The sequence below is a fragment of the Oncorhynchus tshawytscha genome, linkage group LG33 (genome assembly GCF_018296145.1).
Source record: "Oncorhynchus tshawytscha isolate Ot180627B linkage group LG33, Otsh_v2.0, whole genome shotgun sequence".
Lineage (NCBI taxonomy): Eukaryota > Metazoa > Chordata > Actinopteri > Salmoniformes > Salmonidae > Oncorhynchus > Oncorhynchus tshawytscha.
The window spans coordinates 36,068,553-36,090,147 of NC_056461.1; the positions used below are offsets into that span (position 1 = coordinate 36,068,553).

Here is a 21,595-nt window from a genome sequence, read left to right on the forward strand (position 1 = left end):
TGGGGCATACAGAGCAATTAATCAGCGCCCGGAAACACACCCAAACTTCTCATCTAAAGGAGCATATGGCAGCTCTGAGGCCCATCATCCATCAGTGCAGTAATGCTACAGAATAGTACACTACTCAGTATCTAAACTGTGAGGCTGTGCAAATGCATAGATTGCAGGCTTTAGAAGAGATGTAACTGTTTGAGTAACTATTGACTCAAAATGTCAAAATTATTAACAGTGTGGCATGTGAACGATTGGACACACACGAGTTGTCCTCATATCTATCAATTTGTATCCATTAGGGGATTACGCTATTGGCAACCAATCAATGTGCACCGACTGATTGGGTAGGTTAGGGCCGTTCCTGTCCGTTTCAATTAGAGTGGGCCTTATCAACTATCGATCATCTGCCTTTTACACCCCTGCAACTGAATATGTACATTATATATACCTATCGAGTGTCGACTTTCAAATTGTCACAATTATTGAATTGTTTATGTAGAAACATTTGTCTGCCATTTTGATTCATTTTTCACGCTACTCATAAGAAGAGCACTTGAACAGAGCCGCACACTAAGACTAAGATGCACCATTGCACACAAGCTCTATTATCAAAACATTAAAATGACAAAGAGCGAGACAACTCTGTAATGCTCTTTTAATTTCTTTCAAAGTCCTGTCACATTGAAAAGAACATGAGGTTACACTGAATTAGTATTTGCATGATTTAAAACTGATCATCAAAAGACAGACATGAGAAGGATGGCATAAATGCCACAGATCCCCAGCAAGATTCTAGAATACAAATGACATTGCTATTCAACATAAATCGGTAGTAATGTTAACACTTACAAGACATCTACGTATAAAGCTCATTAACATTCGTTTTTCCTATGTAGAAGTCTCCTACTTGACTTAGATAACTGTGCGTACTGCACGCAAAAATTATATTTTACGCACAGAACCAATGTCGCTCGTAAGATAACAGGCTCAATTGTTGCATTCTTTAGTTGTTGCATTACTGGGCTTAGGTCCTGTTTCACATACAGGAGTTGGAAGTGTAATGACTAGTGATTACTATGGCTTGATACAACAGGTTGGTAAACTATTCTCAAGAGATGATTTGTAATTTCATAGATTATAGACGCTACTTAAATCATGACAAGGCTATGATTTTTCATGTAAAAACAAAACACACAAAACACTACACTGAAAACAAAGACCAATTATTTTGTCATCGGTTATTCGGGTCAAGTTCCTATGGGGTCTAACAAGCAAAGTTTACAATGGGGGGGAACTAATAAGCAAAAAACAAAACACTTGGGGCAATAAAGTTGCACAGTAAACATATGTATTCTAAAAACTAAAACCCCTTAGTAATCCATTACCACAGATTGAGAACATGAAACTACCCCCTACAACCTGTAAATCTCACCAGAGTCCAGTCAGTCCCAATGACTACCAGAATTACTAAATATGTCCAGTTATGTAGGATTCATTTCTATTTTAAAAAGTCACAGCAAGTTGCCAAAATATCAAGCGTGTATCAGAATATCAAGTATATTGGCGTTCATGTACAAAGCAAGGTAGTTGGTCAAAAAAATGTGTTATTTTAGGTTCAGTGTCTAAAAGAAGAGTTTTGGTCAACCGAGTCACTTGTGCTTCAAAAATTCATAGGCTATCCACTTTTCTGCAAAGGAAATGTACAGTAAAAGCTTGACTCTTTCTATAATGGGTTGGGGAAAATGAGTGAAAGTAATGCAGTGATCAGTGATGAGGATGAGTGATGAGGAGATGCTTAGAACATCTTTCCCCAGTCAATATAGTGAGATGGAGGGAAGAGTGAGAGAGGATGGATGAAACACTTCTTATGCTTGAACACCTATATTATTACTGTAACGACCCTGGGTTTATTGATGTTAACTTTCATTTTTCTATTTAAAACATATCAGATGATGCTCGTACAGGGATGGCCTAAAGAGTATTGTACAATTTAAAACATGATTAGCCAAGATTAAGAGTTTATATTACATTAAATCCCAGAATGTCAACAGCTTATCAATTGCTTTACACTTATTTATTGCATCATTCATCTTCATATTGGCATAGCCTCAGCAATATAACTCTTCAGGAAAGCGTTAGAGAATGACGTATATTGATTAACATGAATATATTAATATGAAAACTCCTAGATTTGATTCCCTTCCAATGGTTAATGATTGTACTTATCAGTTTCTAAAGTGACAGTGGATTACCGTACATATCACAAGTGCAATCACCACAGGAAGCGCTCCAATAAACAAACATTAGTTCATTAATTGATTACAATCATACTATATATTTTTTCCAGAATCTCAAAAATAGATACATTTCTCTCCTGCCTGCCTGCCTCTTTTCAACAGTTGGAATTGTACTTTAGCGTGTGAGACTGAAGGGGTTAAGGTTGTGCTCAAATGAAGGGTTCCTGTCCTACTCGGTGATCTCCAGGATGAGGTCGTCTCCCTCCAGGCTGCTGTCGGCGTTGACGTAGATCTTGACCACAGTGCCAGAGAGGGGAGAGTTGACCACTGTTTCCATCTTCATGGCGCTGAGCACACACAGAGGCTGGCCCTTCTCCACCGTCTGGCCCTGCTTCACCTTCACTTCCACAACCTTACCCGGCATGGGAGCCCCCACCTGGCCACGCACATCCTTCAGCGCCTTGGGGTGGAAGTGCATCTCCTGGAAAGAGGGGCAGAGAGAGAGTACACTTCGTGAGTTTGCAGGAACACCAATGTGTCGATTGAGATATCTAATATCTAACTTATAAAGCAGTGAGAATAGCTTAAGTGTTATTTGTCATTATGCGTTTTAAGCATTTAACTATGTACAGTCTATGTACTGTTTACATACTCTACATTACTCATCTCATATGTATATACTGTACTCGATACCATCTACTGCATCTTGCCTATGCCGTTCTGTACCATCACTCATTCATATATCTTTATGTACATATTCTTTATCCCTTTACACTTGTGTGTATGAGGTAGTAGTTTTGGAATTGTTAGGTTAGATTACTCGTTGGTTATTACTGTATTTTCTGAACTAGAAGCACAAGCATTTCGCTACACTCGCATTAACATCTGCTAACCATGTGTATGTGACAAATAAATTTGATTTACTGTACCTTCATGGCCACTGTATCCTTGACCAGGACAGATCTGAGTGCTCCGTTCAGCTCAAAGAACACCTCCCTCTGGCCAGCCTTGTTGAGGTCTCCCAGGGCCAGGGCTTTGATGTGGAGGGTCTTCCCTCGCTCCAACTCCACCTGACAGACACAGAAAGTGTGATCCGAAGAAAACAGAACATAAGCAAATATATTGTAATCAGTCAGTTCATGTCAAATGAGTCACTTCTCATCCACACACATGTTGAGACTGACCTCAAACTCCTCAGCAATCTTGGGTCCATCGAGGAACAGGCGTGTGTTGAGGCAGTCTACGGGGCCAAACTGATGGGTGAACTCCTTGAACTCCTGGAACACCTTGGGGTACATGGCTGCTGACATGACATCCTCAGGAGTGATGTCATTTCCGTGTGTCTCTCGCAGCTGTTTCTCTAGGGCCTGGAAGTCCATGGCGGGCAGAGAGGCACCCGGGCGGCCCTCCACCCGTGGCATATTCTTCAGCACCTGGGGGCAGAGGTTAGAAATCAGCCACTAACTGTCCAAAGGGAGCTAGACAGGCTACAAGCAACGTTTGAACATCACAAGTAAACATGAGTGTAATAATGAATTAGGATAATGCTAGGCATCTGTTGGAAATGAGAAATAGCTGCTCCATAATGGCTGTACCATTCCTTTGTTATACATGATGTATGCTAAGCAGATGGCCTATTTATTTATGAACTGAAAAATAAATTACTCAAGTGCCACTGTGCGTCCAATGGAAAACAAAACAAGAAGGGGAACTGCATTGTGCACTGGTGATGTGAGGCACAAATGTGTCCTAGAAAATAATTGATCTTCCAGAGAAATGCTTCTGGGTAATTGTGGTTCTCTTAGAGATGGGGAAAGAAATTATATTTCTTCAAATTTCAAACAGAAACATGTGTGTGTGATAGAGATCCAGGGACAGTGGAGACAAAAACAGGCAAACTTCTCAAGTATTTCTCTGACTTAAGGGGATGTGCCCTACTAAAAAGGCCTTTTCTGCTCTATATAAAAAAAAAAATACTGCAATTTAAGTGGAGTATAATATACTCTCAATGTTATGACCATCGAGTGCAAAAACCTAATAATCCTTTAATACAGAATGTGGGAATACAAATCCTGCCATTATGGTTGGCATTGAAATGGCAGATATAGAATAGTTACATGTTTCCATTTACACTCCGTACCCCATTCCCAAGGGCAAGCTATTGATTACTGTAAGTGCAGCTGCCCAATGAGAGATGCAGATTGTGATGCACCGACTGTTCTCAATTGAAAGCATTAGCCCATCAGTGTGTTAAAAAGAACAATGTTGTTTGGATGCTGAAAAAAATAAAATAAATAGGGCCTTGAACTAGGATCTATTGGGAATTGGTGAAGTGGGTGTTGTGTGTGTGTGTTACCTTGGACCTGAAGGGCTCAGGGAAGCCTCCGTGTGGGATGCCAATGTGACCCTGCAGGAACTCCACCACTGAGAGGGGGAAGGAGAGCTCATCAGCCCTCTCCTCCACCTCTGCCCTTGTCAGAGAGTTCTGCACCATGAACTGGGCCAGGTCACCCACGATCTTCGAGGAGGGGGTCACCTGCATGCGGGGAGAGGTGGAGAGAGACAGATGTTATCCACAACATTACTGGTGCTACAGCCCATCTGTCATAGACCATGGTATTTCACTCTAGTAACTTCCAGGCTGGTGTGCAAATTGGAAGTAAACAGAAGTGTGGTAGTCAGGAGAGGAGCGAGGGGTGAACAGAAGTGAGGTAGTCAGGAGAGGAGCGAACAGAAGTGAGGTAGTCAGGAGAGGAGCGAGGGGTGAACAGAAGTGAGGTAGTCAGGAGGAGAGAGAGAATGAAAGAAAGGAGATAAACAGAGCGAGAGCAAAAGAAGTATGGTAGAAGGGGAAATAGTTTGAGAAACATGATTTTTTTGCAGCTAAGACGACAAGACAAGGGGTAGCAGAGAGGAGCAAATGAATAGAGGCATAATGAAAGCAAAGTAAGCGTGTCTGCTATTGAACAGACACTCAGACTGATTCGCTGTGCCTGTTATGGACAATATTAGACGGAAACAAAGGAAATGGAGGAGGACAAGATCAGAAAGTCAACTATCGCTGATCATTTAATTAAGACCTAGGAAATGAAAACCAGCAAGGCGAGACTAAATGCTAAAAGATACCATTGATTGGAGAGATCAGACAGAAGCTTGCAGAACATAACAGATAAGCTTGCTCAAAGCTCCTTGGTTAATCTGACTTTAGGCTGCGGTGAGATCAACGGCTCTCCCTTCTGCAAACGGATTCCCATTTGGTTTTATTTTGTTTTTGAGACAGAGCCTCCCTCACACACACACAGTTGAGAGAGAGTGAAAGGAGGATGGTGAGTGAAGGAATTAAATGGGCAATTCATTCAGCAGTTCAAACAGACTTTCCTCCACAAATCAGAATACTTTTCAAAATCCACTTCCAGAGAGAGAATTACAAAGGTGTTTGATCACTTCGTTTGAATAGGTGGCCGGTTGCCTCACCTTGATGAGGTCACCCAGCAGCTTGTTGGCCTCTGTGTAGGACTTCTTCACCTCCTTGAACTTGTGCCCCAGGCCCATGCTGTGAGCCTGGAAGTGCAGGTTGGTGTACTGGCCTCCAGGGATCTCGTTCTCATACACATCAGCATTGCCAGACTTCATAGTGGCTGTACAGTCAAAGGGTGCATAGAGCCCGCGAGCAACCTCCCAGTACTCACTGTAGTCATAAACATTCTCCAGGGATATCCCTGTCAAAGAGAGGGCAGGACAGAGAATAATGACACTGAGGTATCAGGGATAAATACACTGAACAAAAATATTTAAAAATGCAACATTTAACAATTTCAATGAATTTACTGAGTTAGTTCATATAAGGAAATCAGTAACTTCAAATTCATTAGACACTAATCTATGGATTTCAAATGACTGGGAATAAAGATATGCATCTGTTGGTCACAGACACCCACCCCAAAAAGTAGGGGTGTGGATCAGAAAATCATTCAGTGAATATCTGGTGTGACCACCATTTGCCTCATGCAGGCAGACGCCGAAATGCAGTCAAGTCAAGACCCTGGTGAGGACGACAGTTTGTGCAGAAATTCTTTGGTTGTGCAAACCCCCACTTTCATCAGCTGTCTGGGTGCCTGGTCTCAGACGATCCTGCAGGTGAAGAAGCCGGATGTGGAGGACATGGGCTGGCGTGGTTACACGTGGTCTGTGATTGTTAGGCCAGTTGGATGTACTACCAAATTCTCAAAAACATAGGAGGTGGCTTATGGTAGAGAAATTAACATTAAATTATCTGGTAACAGCTTGTGGTCATTCCTGCAGTCAGCATGCCAAATGCACACTCCCTCAAAACTTGAGACATCTATGGCATAGTGACAAAACTGCACATTTTAGTGGCCTTTTATTGTCCCCAGCACAAGGTGCACCTGTGTAATGATCATGCCATTTAAATCAGCTTTTTGATATGCCACACTTGTCAGGTGGATGGATTATCTTGGCAAAGAAGAAATGCTCACTAACAGGGATGTAAACTAATTTGAGAGAAATAAGCTTTTTGTGCATATAAAAAATTTACAGGAGCTTTTATTTCAGCTCATGAAACACGCTACATGTTGCCTTTATATTTTTTTTCAGTATAATAATATATATATATATATATATAATAATATATATAGGCATCTATAGATGCTGGTAGCACAAATACCAAGCAAATACAATGGAACAATCTTGTTAAACATATTGTATGTGGGAGACATGCCAGAGAATACATTAAGGTATATCAGTGTGGTTCCTGCCACTTAGGTGTTCACTGGCTTCCAAAGCAGGATCAGTCAGTCAATCAATGCGCCCTCTTTGCTGCCAATACATTGCGAATGCTAATTTACCCAGAAGACATATCAAATTGCGGTAATGACAATTACCTCCATGCTTCAGCTGACAACACATAAGTCAAACAGACCCCCGCCCCCACACACATTCTCCCTATCCTATCCATCTCAGAGACAAAATCATTTGAAGCATGGATATTAGCATCAAGCTTCCCACTCCATCCATAAACATCTACCGGTACATAGATGTGTAAACATCAGCAGAGAGGAGGAAAAAGAAAAGCAAAGGAACGAGAAAGCAAGAGAGCAAACGCGAGAGCGCGATATTGACCACAGTTCCTGTCCCTCAGAGGACTAGAGCCGACTTAAAGATGATCTATAAGCATCACGGGAGAGAACAATGGACCTTTGCCAGAGGAGAGCTCATGATGCAGAGATCAAATATGGATGGAAAGCTTATAGGAGTGAAGAGCTCAGAAGTAATTTATGAGCAAAAGCATGTGAATGAGAAGATGGGACCATGGAAAAGAGGAAAGGTGAAAGAGCAAGATTAAATGAGGCACTTGAGGATTTTCAGCAAACAAGTACTTCCAATTGTGTATTGTTTTATTTCACCTTTATTTAACCAGGTAGGCCAGTTGAGAACAAGTTCTCATTTACAACTGCAACCTGGCCAAGATAAAGCAAAGCAGTGCGACAAAAACAACAGAGTTACACATGGGATAAATAAAAGTACAGTCAATAACACAACAGAAAAATCTATATACAGTGTGTGCAAATGGAGTAAGGAGGTAAGGCAATAAATAGGACAATAGTGGCGAAGTAATTACAATTTAGCAAATTAACACTGGAGTGATAGATGTGCAGATGATGATGTGCAAGTAGAAATACTGGTGTGCAAAAGGGCAAAAAAAAGTCAAAAACAATATGGGGATGAGGTAGGAAGTTGGATGGGCTATTTGCAGATGGGCTGTGTACAGCTGCAGCGAATCAGTAAGCTGCTCAGACAGCTGATAATAAATATGACCAAGGCAGTAGTAGGTCAGAGAGCGCTTTGAGAAGTAAGCAAGGGTATGAGTGGGAAGAAATATGAATTAGAGCAGTCTTGTCATCCTATCTCATGCATGAATGCCCAAATAGTAGCTTATTTGGAATGAATTTGGAAGTTATTTCACAATAAATGGATAAATATTGTATGGTATATATGGCACTAAAGCGCAACACAGAAGGGAATTGTAACTAGACACCAAATTTTCTTGGGCAAATGACATCCGCCTGACATTTCAATTACCTAGGCATCCTTGTACTCAGTGAAAAGGAGCAGGAGGCGGAGACTAATGAGAAATAAACAAAAAGAACACGTCTTTTTCCCCTGAATGTGAGCATCCTGATGGGATTCTGACTGAAATCATACACACAGACAGGACATCTTCTAGTTATGTTTTTTGGCCTTGAACAGTAATTACCTGAATGAGGACATTTGGAGACCATAGATGGGGTGGCAGGTAGTCTAGTGGTTAGTGCGTTGGGCCAGTAACCAAAAGGTTGCTGGATCGAATCCCAGAGCTGACAAGGTAAAAATCTGTTGTTCTGCCCCTGAACAAGGCAGTTAAACCACTGTTCCCCAGTAGGCCGTCATTGTAAATAAGAATTTGTTCTTAACTGACTTGCCTAGTTAAATAAAAAAAGGTACAATAAAAATTAAATATATATATTAAATGCACGAGTCCTGACATGGAACATTGGAACCAGCAAAAGAAAGATGCTAAATTTCACCTCTCGACTGTCTACACCTTCAACAACTCGCATCCAACAAAATAATGTCTGGGTTATATCATTTTAAAAAACGACTCAATTTCACACCATTCTTCTAATTCTGTCCTGCCATGTTTCATTTTCTAAAGAGGACATTTAGTTAACTGGATTAGAATGAGAAACAATGAACTAGCTGGTAAGTGCTCAGGTAGCGATGTATTCCCAAACAGTACACCAGTATATGGTCAAGTCCTTTCAGAGCAGCTGCTACCTCCATGCTCCTCATGACAAATTCATTATATTCTCAAGTGTTGTTCAATTCAAAACAAACAGCAACTCCATTCTTTTATTTTCAGCCACTTTATTTCAATAATTAAGGGTTTAAAAGTAGCTAATCTAAGCCTGATTCATTGCGAACAAAATATGTAGTTATTAAACCCTTGTATCATATGGCAGGATTAGATTAAATGCTCATCAATTGTGAGAATTTGCCATTTCATCTGCTGCTCTTTGTTCATCGAAACAATATGAACGAAAGAACAGCCTTTCACCTTGTCCACCATCGTTGATGAATCAAAGCACACGGTAACCGTCAGTCACGGCTGGTGGCAGCGTGATAACAGGCAACACTAGCCTGCAGCTGACAGATTCCCTCCTGAATAACACAAGGGCAATGATCTGGTCTCACCACCGTTCCCCTAGCAACATGGCTGGCTGCAGCCAGGGGAACTTGGTTCTGACCACAATCCTGTTCCCACGCAGAGACAGAGCTTCACGGAGGCTTGCAGGCCAAGGTCACTACAGCGGGTTAAGACTTTCCTGCTGCTGTAATGTCTCAATTAACTGAGGGTCGCAGGGTTGTTTGTGAGCTGCGAAATGACGGTTGTGTGGTGAACTTCCTTCTGCCCTTTCTGCCACTCTCCCCCTGCCTTTTCCTCTAGTTCCCTCTCCGCTTCCCTGCAACAATCATGCTTAATTTGGCACTTTTTACGTTACCCTCTACACATGAAGTGTCACCTCCCATGTGTACCATGTTCTCTGGGTTATAGTCATTAAGACAGTTTGTTTAACTCAACCGCAGTGTAAATATGCACTAAGCATCAGCATAATTCAATTGTTACTAGCTGTTGCAGTCGGTTCTACAAACACATTTTGAAGTGTTATTCAGAGCCATCTAGGCAGAGTAACCTCCGTCACAAACAGAAAATGGATCTTTAAAAACACTTGAGGATGTCATATGCACATCGAGGTGGCAAAAATGCCAATTAACTACCCATTTCTACAGCCATAAACAGCTTGAGTCAGTAGCTACATTTTCATGACTTGTCATGACTGCATAATGTGGTCATGTGTTGCTGCCTTGCTATGTTGTTGTCCTAGGTCTGTCTTTATGTAGTGTTGTGTTGTCTCTCGTCGTGATGTGTGTTTTGTCCTATATGTGTGTGTGTTATTTATTTTTAATCCTAGCCCCTGTCCCCGCAGGAGGTCTTCTGCCTTTTGGTAGGCCGTCATTGTAAATAATCATTTGTTCTTAACAGACTTGTCTAGTTAAATAAGGTTAAAAAAATAATAATAATTCTCTGTTGCTTTTCCTTGTCCTTGTTGACTGTAGCATCCTTTCATGGGGCTAAAGGTCTCAGCCTTTTACCTTTTTAAATGCTCCGACATAGCAAACAAAGAACAGAAAAAAATGGTTCACTGCTCCCCCTGTGTGTGTATACAACCGGTTTGCAATAGAAGACCTTGGCCGGCAGCTTTTTATATTTATTCTTGATTGGCTGGCAGCTCACTTTATTTTCCCTCCATTCAGAGGGGTGGCAGGTAGTCTAGTGGTTAGAGCGTTGGGCCAGTAACCAAAATGTTGCTAGATTGAATCCCCGAGGTAAAAATCGGTCATTCTGCCCCTGAACAAGGCAGTTAACCCGCTGTTCCTAGGCCGTCATTGTAAATAATAATAATTTGTTCTTAACTGACTTGCCTAGTTCAATAAAAAGATAAAATAAAAATTGTCTGACAGCTCACTTTATTTGCCCTGCATTGGCTGGCAGCTCACTTTATTTGCCCTCCATTGGCTGGCAGCTCACTTTATTTGCCCTCTACAGGCTGGCAGCTCACCTGTGCTGAGATTGGTTCCCTTAGTGCAGGCGACAATAGCTCCCATGCTGGGCTGTGATGTCATTCCAGCCATGGAGTCCACAGCGACGTCTACGATGTCAGCCCCGGCCTCGGCACACGCCAGCATGGCGGCCACGCCGGCGCCTGCCGTGTCGTGGGTGTGGACGTGGATGGGCATATCAGGGAAACGGTCCCTCAGAGCACCAATCAACATGCGACTGGACTCAGGCTTCAGCAGCCCTGCCATGTCCTGCAGAAGGATAGAGGGGTCAACAACATGACAGACTCCTTTCTCTTTAGTTATTTATGACCGAGTCACTAGTTACTAATCAAAAAAATGTTCTATTTATATTGCGCTATATATACACATGTACGTGGTTGAGATAAACCACATCAGTGGGTTTGGTTCAGAGCCACCCTAAAGTACCTTGACGTTCAGTATGTGTGTTCCAGCTCTGACCAGCTCATCAGCCAGCTTCAGGTAGTACTCCAGAGAGTACTTTTGCCTCATTGGGTCAGACACATCCCCTGTGTAGGAGATGGAGGCCTCCACCACACCCCCGGCAGTCCCAGCAGCCTCCATACCCAGCATCAGGTTGGGAAGGTAGTTCAGAGAGTCAAACACACGGAATATGTCCATGCCGTTCTCCTTGGCCACCTCACAGAACCTGGTCAGAACAATTAAAAGATGGATGAGTACAAGTGAAGAGACCTTGAGTTCAAGGGTGATGCTTTCTAAAAATACCATGCATAACCCTCAAACCGTGAGGGCTGGGTTGACACTATACGTGCTCTGGTTGGAATAAGGATTAAGGGTTGCATGGATCCAGGGCAGAGGTACTGACTTGAACACGGCATTGTCAGGGTAATTGGTGTACCCCACAGCATTGGCTCCTCTGAGCAGCATCTGGAAGGGCACGTTGGGCAGCAGAGCCCTCAGCTCCTGCAGCCGTTTCCATGGACACTCACACAGGAAACGCATCGCCACATCAAAGGTGGCACCTGCACAGAAGAGGAATGATCAATAACTGCCATAGCAACAGACTCCATAAACCTCAGCATTTGGACTGCTTATGTATCTACTAGACAGTAAATGGACAGATTTCATGAATAGACTATGAATCTCTCCGATTCATCCAGAGAAGGAAGGCCTCTCTCCCTAGTCTGATGTCCAGATCCCTCAACATCAAAATGTTTTTGGACACAGTCACAGTAGATTCTCTTAGGTGATCTCCTGTAGCTTATTTTCTAAAAAGAGCTATCCAAATAAAACATGTATTTTCATACATCACTTTGCTACAGATGAGACCGAGCCTTTCTTCAGTCTCTATTTAGAAACATACTGTCAGTCTATCCATATCAACCTCAAAAGTGTGCCGTCCTTTTTCTTCAGAGACATGAGGAGAGGAGAACACCACCCCCCCCGAATAACCCAGATACACTACACTAACTTGCTCAGCTCAATGATGTGAACTCAGGCCTGAAGCGGTGTCACATTTTAAATTTACCCTAGCAGTTAATTATATTTGACCTTTCAACTCAAACTGGGATCTTTGAAAACATAATGTTTATAATGAGGCCACTGAATCATAGGCAGGCTGCAAAATCGGCCCAGAGAAAAACAGAAAGTGCAGATTGAGATGGGAAAACGTGTGGTAATAGAAAATACATTCAAAAGATTGAGTGTGAGCACTGGTGGTAAACAACTCCTCACCTCCCCAGTTCTCAACGCTGAAGAGGTTGTTGAAGTTGTGGGCTACAAAGGGGGCGATCTGTTTGAGGTCGTGGGTGCGGACACGGGTGGCCAGGAGAGACTGGTGGGCATCTCTGAAGGTGGTGTCCATGAGCAGCAGACCCTTGTGGGCACGCACTGCCTTGGCAAAGCCCTCTGGACCCTCCCTCAATAAGACGTCACGGAACCCAACTGGAGGCTCACCTAATCCACATCAATACATAGCTTTTACTATGTTGTACTGACTGTATTAAAACAAAATGGACTGCTACAAGAAAAAACTAAAAGAGGTTTCACAGAAAGCTGGTAGGTTTTGTAGTTTGGAATCTCACCCAGAGGAACGGGTGGGATCACAGGATCGATAGATGAGGGCTTGGCCTTCACTGGTATGGGAGTGGTGGGTCCGTTTACCATCACATGACCTGAAACAGGACAGCAGGAAAGCATCAGAAAACATTAGTTGGCCATCATCGTAGGCATTTAAAACCTACCAATACATTATATTAATGATGGGGAAGGGGGGGGATCCAGTTACATATCGCAACATTATTTTGGATATTACATTTTAACTTTGACTCAAAGTATCGATTTTGTTTGCTAGGTTGCATTAGCTGGCGCTAATCAGCTATACCTGTGCCAAAACTATGGTATTTTTCATCCTATAGCTTGTTCTCCATCTTCTTTTAAAAGATCTTCGGGATCAATGTCCCATACACGGGACGGTTGGGCTAATGTAGACTTATGCGATAAGCATGAGGTTGTAAGTAACAAGAACATTTCCCAGGACATAGACATATCTGAAATTGGCTGAAAGCTTAAATTCTTGTTAATCTAACTGCACTGTCCAATTTACAGTAGCTATTACAGTGAAATAATACCATGCTAATTGTTTGAGGAGAGTGCACAGTTTTGAACATGAAAAGTTATTAACAAATTAGGCACATTTCAGCAGTCTTGACAACATTTTGAACAGAAATGCAATGGTTCATTGGATCAGTCTAAAACTTTGCACATGCACTGCTGCCATTGAGTGGCCAAAATCTAAATTGCACCTGGGCTGGAATAATACATTATGGCCTTTCTCTTGCATTTCAAAGACGGTACAAAAAAAATACTAAAGAAAGTTTGGTTTTTTCTTTGGATTATCTTTTACCAGATCTGTTTTATATTCTCCTACATTCATTCACATTTCCACAAAATGTTCTCGTCCCTCTGCAGCAGACATATAGTGAGCAATATGTATAGAGTCATGAGAACTGCACTACATTATCGGCCCCTAAGTATTGTGATAATATTGTATCGTGGAGGTCCCTGCAATTCCCAGCGCAACATTATATGTGAGAAAAGTATACTAAAAATCACTCCACGAGTACAGTGCATTCGGAAAGTATTCTTTCCAAATGTTTATACGTTACGGCCTTATTCTAAAATTTATTCAAATGTTAATCCCCCCTCATCAATCTACACATAATACCCCATAATGACAAAGCAAAAACTGGGTTTAGAAATTTTTGCACATTTCTTACAAATAAACTGAAATATGACATTTACATAAGTATTCAGACCCTTTACTCTGTAGTTGAAGCACCTTTGGATTACAGCCTCGCGTCTTCTTGGGTATGACGCTACAAGCTTGGCACACCTGTATTTGGAGAGTTTCTCCCATTCTTCTCTGCAGATCCTCTCAAACTCCCAGGTTGGATGGGAAGCGTCACTTGCATAGCTATTTTCAGGTCTCCCCAGAGATGTTCGATCGGGTTCAAGTCCGGGCTCTGGCTGGGCGACTAAAGGACATTGAGACTTGTCCCGAAGTCACTCCTGCTTTGTCTTGGCTGTGTGCTTAGGACCGTTGTCCTGTTGGAATGTGATCCTTTGCCCCAGTCTGAGGTCCTGAGTGCTCTGGAGCAGGTTCATCAATGATCTCTGTACTTTGCTCTGTTCATCTTTCCCATCTCGAATAGTCTCCCAGTCCCTGCCACAGAAAAACATCCCCACAGCATGATGCTGCCACCACCATGCTTCACCGTAGGGATGGTGCCAGATTTCCTCCAGACGTGGCGCTTGGCATTAGGGCCAAAGAGCTCAATCTTTGTTTCATCAGAACAGAGAATCTTGTTTCTCATAGTCCTTCAGGTGCCTTTTGGCAAACTCCATGCAGGCTGTCATGTGCCTTTTACTCAGGAGTGGCTTCCATCTGGCCACTCTACCATAACAGCCTAATTGGTGGAGTGCTGCAGAGATAGGAGAACCTTCCAGAAGGACAACCAACTCCACAGAGGAACTCTGGAGCTCTGTCAGTGTGACCAGTGTCACCTCCATGACCAAGGTCCTTCTCCCTCAATTGCTCAGTTTGGCCGGGCGGCCAGCTATAAGAGTCTTAGTGGTTCCAAACCCCATCCATTTATGAATGGAGGCCACTGGGTTCTTGTGGACCTTCATGCTACAGAATACTTTTTGTACCCTTCCCCAGATCTATCCCTCGACACAATCCTGTCTCAGAGCTCGAAGGACAATTCCTTCAACCTCATGGCTTGAATTATGGCTAACATGCACGGTCAACTGTGGGACCTTATATAGACAGGTGTGCGCCTTTCCAAATAATGTCCAATCAATTGTATTTACCACAGGTGGACTCCAATCAAGTAGTAGAAACATCTCAAGGATGATCAATGGAAACAGGATGAACCTGAGCTCAATTTCCAGTCTCATAGCAAAGGGTCTGAATAGTTATGTATATAAAAGGGTATTTGTTCATTTAATACATTTGCAATTTCTTTTTTTTTTGTCGTTTTTTCCACTTTGTCATTATAGGGTATTGTGTGTAGATTGAGGGAATTACATTTCTTTTGAATATGGCTGTAACGTAACAAAATGTGGAAAAAGGGGTCTGAACACTTTCTGAACGCACTGTATATGCAAGTTAAATAGCAAAGGCGTCATTTGTTAGAACTAATGTCAGAGTGTTCAGTATAGTCAAGGAAGTGATGTACAATACTATAGACTCCATGGGTAGGCAATGTTTGAACAAAAGGTTGAGCCGTATTTTTCCAATGTACCGATTCCATGGCATATGGTTTACGCAAAACACCGGATTCAAAACTTTGAATTTCTCAATTTAAATTATACAGAATTCTTGCAACCAATAGAATGTTTACACACAGGCGCAATTACAGGCCTCTCATCTTTTTAAGTGGGAGAACTTGCACAATTGGTGGCTGACTAAATACTTTATTGCCCCACTGTACATACATATATTACACATACGCACACAGTTGAAGTCGAAGTTTACATTCACCTTAGCCAAATACATTTAAACTCAGTTTTTCACAATTCCTGACATTTATAATCCTAGTAAAAATACCCTGTCTTAGGTCAGTTAGGATCACCACTTGATTTTAAGAATGTGAATGTCAGAATAATAGAGTTAATGATTTATTTCAGCTTTTAATTTATCATCACATTCCCAGTGGGTCAGAAGTTTACATACACTCAATTAGTATTTGGTAGCATTGCCTTTACATTATTTAACTTGGGTCAAACATTTCAGGTAGCCTTCCACAAGCTTCCCACAATAATTTGGGTGAATTTTGGCCCATTCCTCCTGACAGAGCTGGTGTAACTGAGTCAAGTTTGTAGGCCTCCTTGCTCGCACACGCTTTTTCAGTTCTGCCCACAAATTTTCTATGGGATTGAGGTCAGGGCTTTGTGATGGCTACTCCAATACCTTGACTTTGTTGTCCTTAAGCCATTTTGCCACAACTTTGGAAGTATGCTTGGGGTCATTGTCCATTTGGAAGACCCATTTGCGACCAAGCTTTAACTTCCTGACTGATGTCTTGATGTTGCTTCAATATATCCACATCATTTACCTTCTTCATGATGCAATCTATTTTGTGAAGTGCACCAGTCCCTCCTGCAGCAAAGCAGCCCCACAACATGATGCTACCACCCCCGCGCTTCACGGTTAGGATGGTGTTCTTCAGCTTGCAGTGGATATAGACACTTCTGTACCCGTTTCCTCCAGCATCTTCACAAGGTCCTTTGCTGTTCTTCTGGGATTGATTTGCACTTTTCGCACCGAAGTGTGTTCATCTCTAGAAGACAGAACGCGTCTCCTTCCTGAGCGGTATGACGGCTGCGTGGTCTCATGGTATTTATACTTGCGTACCATTGTTTGTACAGATGAAAGTGGTACCTTCAAGCATTTGGAAATTGCTCCCAATGTTGAACCAGACTTGTGGAGGTCTACAATTGTTGTTCTGAGGTCTTGGCTGATTTCTTTTTAAACAATTTAATGGCAATGCTACCAAACACTAATTGAGTGTATGTAAACTTCTGACCCACTGGGAATGTGATGAAAGAAATAAAAGCTGAAATAAATAATTCTCTATTATTCTGACATTTCACATTCTTAACATAAAGTGGTGATCCTAACTGACCTAAGACAGGGAAGTCTTACTAGGATTAAATGTCAGGAATTGTGAAAAACTGACTAAATGTATTTGGCTTAGGTGTATGTAAACTTCCGACTTCAACAAAAATCCATAAAATCACATTGTATGATTTTTAAGTAATTAATTTGCATTTTATTGCAAGTATTTGATACCTCATTTGATACCTGCAATTACAGAGATCATACGTTTCCTGTAGTTCTTGACCAGGTTTGCACACACTGCAGCAGGGATTTTGGCCCACTCCTCCATACAGACCTTCTCCAGATCCTTCAGGTTTCGGGGCTGTCGCTGGGCAATACGGACTTTCAGCTCCCTCCAAAGATTTTCTATTGGGTTCAGGTCTGGAGACTGGCTAGGCCACTCCAGGACCTTGAAATGCTTCTTACGGAGCCACTCCATAGTTGCTCTGGCTGTGTGTTTCGTGCCGTTGTCATGCTGGAAGACCCAGCCACGACCCATCTTCAATGCTCTTACTGAGGGAAGGAGGTTGTTGGACAAGATCTCGCGATACATGGCCCCATCCATCCTCCCCTCAATACAGTGCAGTCGTCCTGTCCCTTTTGCAGAAAAGCATCCCCAAAGAATGATGTTTCCACCTCCATGCTTCACAGTTGGGATGGTGTTCTTGGGGTTGTACTCATCCTTCTTCCTCCAAACACAGCAAGTGGAGTTTAGACCAAAAAGCTCTATTTGGTGGTTGAAGATATGCCTCTAGTGGTATGGGGGAAATGCTTTGGCAAAGTGGGTGGGGTTATATCCTTCCTGTTTGGCCCTGTCCGGGGGTATCATCGGATGGGGCCACAGTGTCCCCTGACCCCTCCTGTCTCAGCCTCCAGTATTTATGCTGCAGTAGTTCATGTGTCGTGGGGCTAGGGTCAGTTTCTTATATCTGGAGTACTTCTCCTGTCTTATCCTTATCCCGGTGTCCTGTGTGAATTTAAGTATGCTCTCTCTAATTCTCTTTCTCTCTCGGAGGACCTGAGCCCTAGGACCATGCCTCAGGACTACCTGGCATGACGACTCCTTGCTGTCCCCAGTCCACCTGGCCGTACTGCTGCTCCAGTTTCAACTGTTCTGCCTGCGGCTATGGAATCCTGACCTGTTCACCGGACGTCCTACCTGTCCCAGACCTGCTGTTTTCAACTCTCTAGAGACAGCAGGAGCAGTAGAGATACTCCTAATGATCGGCTATGAAAAGCCAACTGACATTTACTTCTGAGGTGCTGACTTGCTGCACCCTCGACAACTACTGTGATTATTATTATTTGACCATACTGTTCAATTTATGAACATTTGAACATCTTGGCCATGTTCTGTTATAATCGCCACCCAGCACAGCCAGAAGAGGACTTGGCCACCCCTCATAGCCTGGTTCCTCTCTAGGTTCCATCCTAGGTTTTGGCCTTTCTAGGGAGTTTTTCCCTAGCCACCGTGCTTCTACACCTGCATTGCTTGCTGTCTGGGGTTTAAGGCTGGGTTTCTGTACAGCACTTTGAGATATCATTTGATGTAAGAAGGGCTATATAAATCAATTTGATTTGATGTATATCGATATAAACTCCGCAAAAAAAGAAACGTCCCTTTTTCAGGACCCTGTCTTTCAAAGATATTTGGATTTTTACAAATTAACTTCACAGATCATTGTAAAGGGTTTAAACACCATTTCCATGGTTGTTCAATGAACCATAAACAATTAACGAACATGCAGCTTACAGACTAACAGCTTACAGACGGTAGGCAATTAAGGTCACAGTTATGAAAACTTAGGACACTAAAGAGGCCTTTCTAGTGACTCTGAAAAGCACCAAAAGAAAGATGCCCAGGGTCCCTGCTCATCTGCATGAACATGCCTTCGGCATGCTGCAAGGAGGCATGAGGACTACAGATGTGGCCAGGGCAATAAATTGCCATGTCTGTACTGTGAGACGCCTAGGACAGTGCTACAGGGAGACGGGACGGACAGCTGATCGTCCTCGCAGTGGCAGACCACGTGTAACACCTGCACAGGATTGGTACATCCTAACATCACACCTGCGGGACAGGTACAGGATGGCAACAACTGCCCGAGTTACACCAGGAACGCATAATCCCTCCATCAGTGCTCAGACTGTCCGCGATAGGCTGAGAGAGGCTGGACTGAGGGCTTGTAGGCCTGTTGTAAGGAAGGTCCTCACCAGACATCACAGGCAACAATGTCGCCTATGGGCACAAACCCACCGTCTCTGGACCAGACAGGACTGGCAAAAAGTGCTCTTCACTGACAAGTCGCGGTTTTGTGTCACCAGGGGTGATGGTCGGATTCACGTTTATCGTGGAAGGAATGAGCGTTACACCGAGGCCTGTACTCTCAGGTGAGATCGATTTGGAGGTGGAGGGTCCGTCATGGTCTGGGGCGGTGTGTCACAGCATCATCGGACTGAGCTTGTTGTCATTGCAGGCAATCTCAACACTGTGCGTTACAGGGAAGACATCCTCCTCCCTCATGTGGTACCCTTCCTGCAGGCTCATCCTGACATGACCCTCCAGCATGACAATGCCACCAGCCATACTGCTTGTTCTGTGTGTGATTTCCTGCAAGACAGCAATGTCAGTGTTCTGCCATGGCCGCCAAAGAGCCCGGATCTCAATCCCATTGAGCACATCGGGACCTGTTGGATCGGAGGTTGAGGGATAGGGCCATTCCCCCCAGAAATGTCCGGGAACTTGCAGGTGCCTTGGTGGAAGAGTGGGGTAACATCTCACAGCAAGAACTGGCAAATCTGGTGCAGTCCACGAGGAGATGCACTGCAGTACTTAATGCAGCTGGTGGCCATACCAGATACTGACTTTTAATTTTGACCCCCCCCCCCCTTTGTTCAGGGACACATTATTCAATTTCTGTTAGTCATATGTCTGTGGAACTTGTTCAGTTTATGTCTCAGTTGTTGAATCTTATGTTCATACAAATATTTACACATGTTAAGTTTGCTGAAAATAAATGCAGTTGACAGTGAGGACGTTTCTTTTTTTGCTGAGTTTATATATTTATCCCCAAAACATATGGGGGATTGGAAATGATGCAGATAATTACATTGATGGAAGCAACAATCAATCTAATATTAAAGCTGATCCACCCCCTAAAAAAAAAACATTTAAAACCCCTCCAAAAAAAACAGTTGTGCCGTAAACCGGCTTTAATTCCAGCCAGGTATGAATTCAACTAACTCACCACTTGATCTAGGGAGGGAAGCTTCAATTGTTCAACGAATCAAGACAATCATTAGCTACACATCAGATGACTGAGTAAGTGGTGTCTAAAGTTCAAATAATTTATACCAACAAAGAGACAGATTACAAAACAAATTATTTTAAATTGAGTTCAAGAAGCACAGTTTATGAAATAACAAATCTAATTTCAGTGAGTTGAAGACATTTTACCCAGGTAGTGCAGCAGCTTCTGGGCTCGGTTCTGGACCGGCTTGAGGTTGAAGAGTTCCTGGTTCTCATCTATGAACTGGGTGTCAACGGTGCCGTACAGGAACTGATCGTTACTCAGAACGTTCTGGAGGAAGGGGATGTTGGTCTGTGCAGGAACAAAATAAGAGGGGGCGAGAAATGAAAAAAAACTAGTGGGAGGGGGCGAGAGATTGCTGTTAAAATGACAAAATGGTCAAGAAGACAGTCTGCATGATACATAACACTAGGGACCAAGATTTTGGGCAAAGTGCCTGGACATGCAAACACACAGCTCAAGTGCAAATGGTCTTGGAGGGCTGGGAGGTCATTTTGTGGTCAGTCCCGAATCAAATGGCTTAGAACACTCAATACCGCCACACTGAGTCCCTTCTTCTGTGAGCACTAAATCAGGCCAAAACACACAGAGCAGAAAACAGTGTGATCACTAGGCAAAACAATCCCAGCTAATCCTCAACATATGCCCTGCATGTTCCTCTGTGACATGCTGCACATCTGTCTCAGCCAGGTGCACTGGGGTACACACACAGAAAGAGAGAAGCAGGAAGCCAGAGCAAGTGAGACTAAATGAGAGGCACAGAGAAATTAGTGAATAAGATAATAGAAATGACTGGGAAAATATCTATAGGCTACTGCTCAAGTCCTTAGTCCATTTCTACCACACATTTCAAACAGCAGCAAATAGCCTAGTAAGCCAACACAGCGCCAGCGCCGTGACCCAGATTCCTCTACATGTAGACCCAATTACAGGTCTTACAACAGATCCAACCCTCACCAAAAGACTAAAGCAAACTAAGAACATGACAGAGGACGTTAATAAATAACATATGTGCAAGTCTGCATTGGCAATATAAATTCAGAAACTAAATAAGATTAGCTTCTTTCTGAGAAGAGATAAATTAGTCCATAGTTGCATCATTGTCAGTATGATGACAGTACAATTCATTCATTTTGTATGGAATGTCGATATAAAAACGCACAAATCAGATCGTTCTTACTCTCTAGTTATGTAAGAATAGAGGATATAGCTTGTGCCCTGACACTCCT

At 42.9% G+C, this 21,595-nt stretch overlaps 1 protein-coding gene across 1 annotated transcript in view; it reads right to left on the reverse strand.

Annotated features, from left to right (window-relative positions):
- Positions 1 to 632: 632 nt before the first annotated feature.
- Positions 633 to 21,595, reverse strand: part of LOC112231340 (pyruvate carboxylase, mitochondrial) — a 100,409-nt gene continuing 79,446 nt past the window's right edge. Inside the window, exons 11-21 of the mRNA XM_024398043.2 lie at positions 20,513 to 20,657; positions 12,974 to 13,063; positions 12,624 to 12,845; positions 11,755 to 11,911; positions 11,337 to 11,577; positions 10,910 to 11,159; positions 5,706 to 5,950; positions 4,588 to 4,767; positions 3,416 to 3,664; positions 3,161 to 3,301; positions 633 to 2,712 (exon numbers count right to left, since the gene is read on the reverse strand). Of these exons, the coding sequence (XP_024253811.1) occupies positions 2,461 to 2,712; positions 3,161 to 3,301; positions 3,416 to 3,664; positions 4,588 to 4,767; positions 5,706 to 5,950; positions 10,910 to 11,159; positions 11,337 to 11,577; positions 11,755 to 11,911; positions 12,624 to 12,845; positions 12,974 to 13,063; positions 20,513 to 20,657 (2,172 nt within the window). The 3' untranslated portion in view covers positions 633 to 2,460. The remainder of the gene's footprint in view (positions 2,713 to 3,160; positions 3,302 to 3,415; positions 3,665 to 4,587; positions 4,768 to 5,705; positions 5,951 to 10,909; positions 11,160 to 11,336; positions 11,578 to 11,754; positions 11,912 to 12,623; positions 12,846 to 12,973; positions 13,064 to 20,512; positions 20,658 to 21,595) is intronic.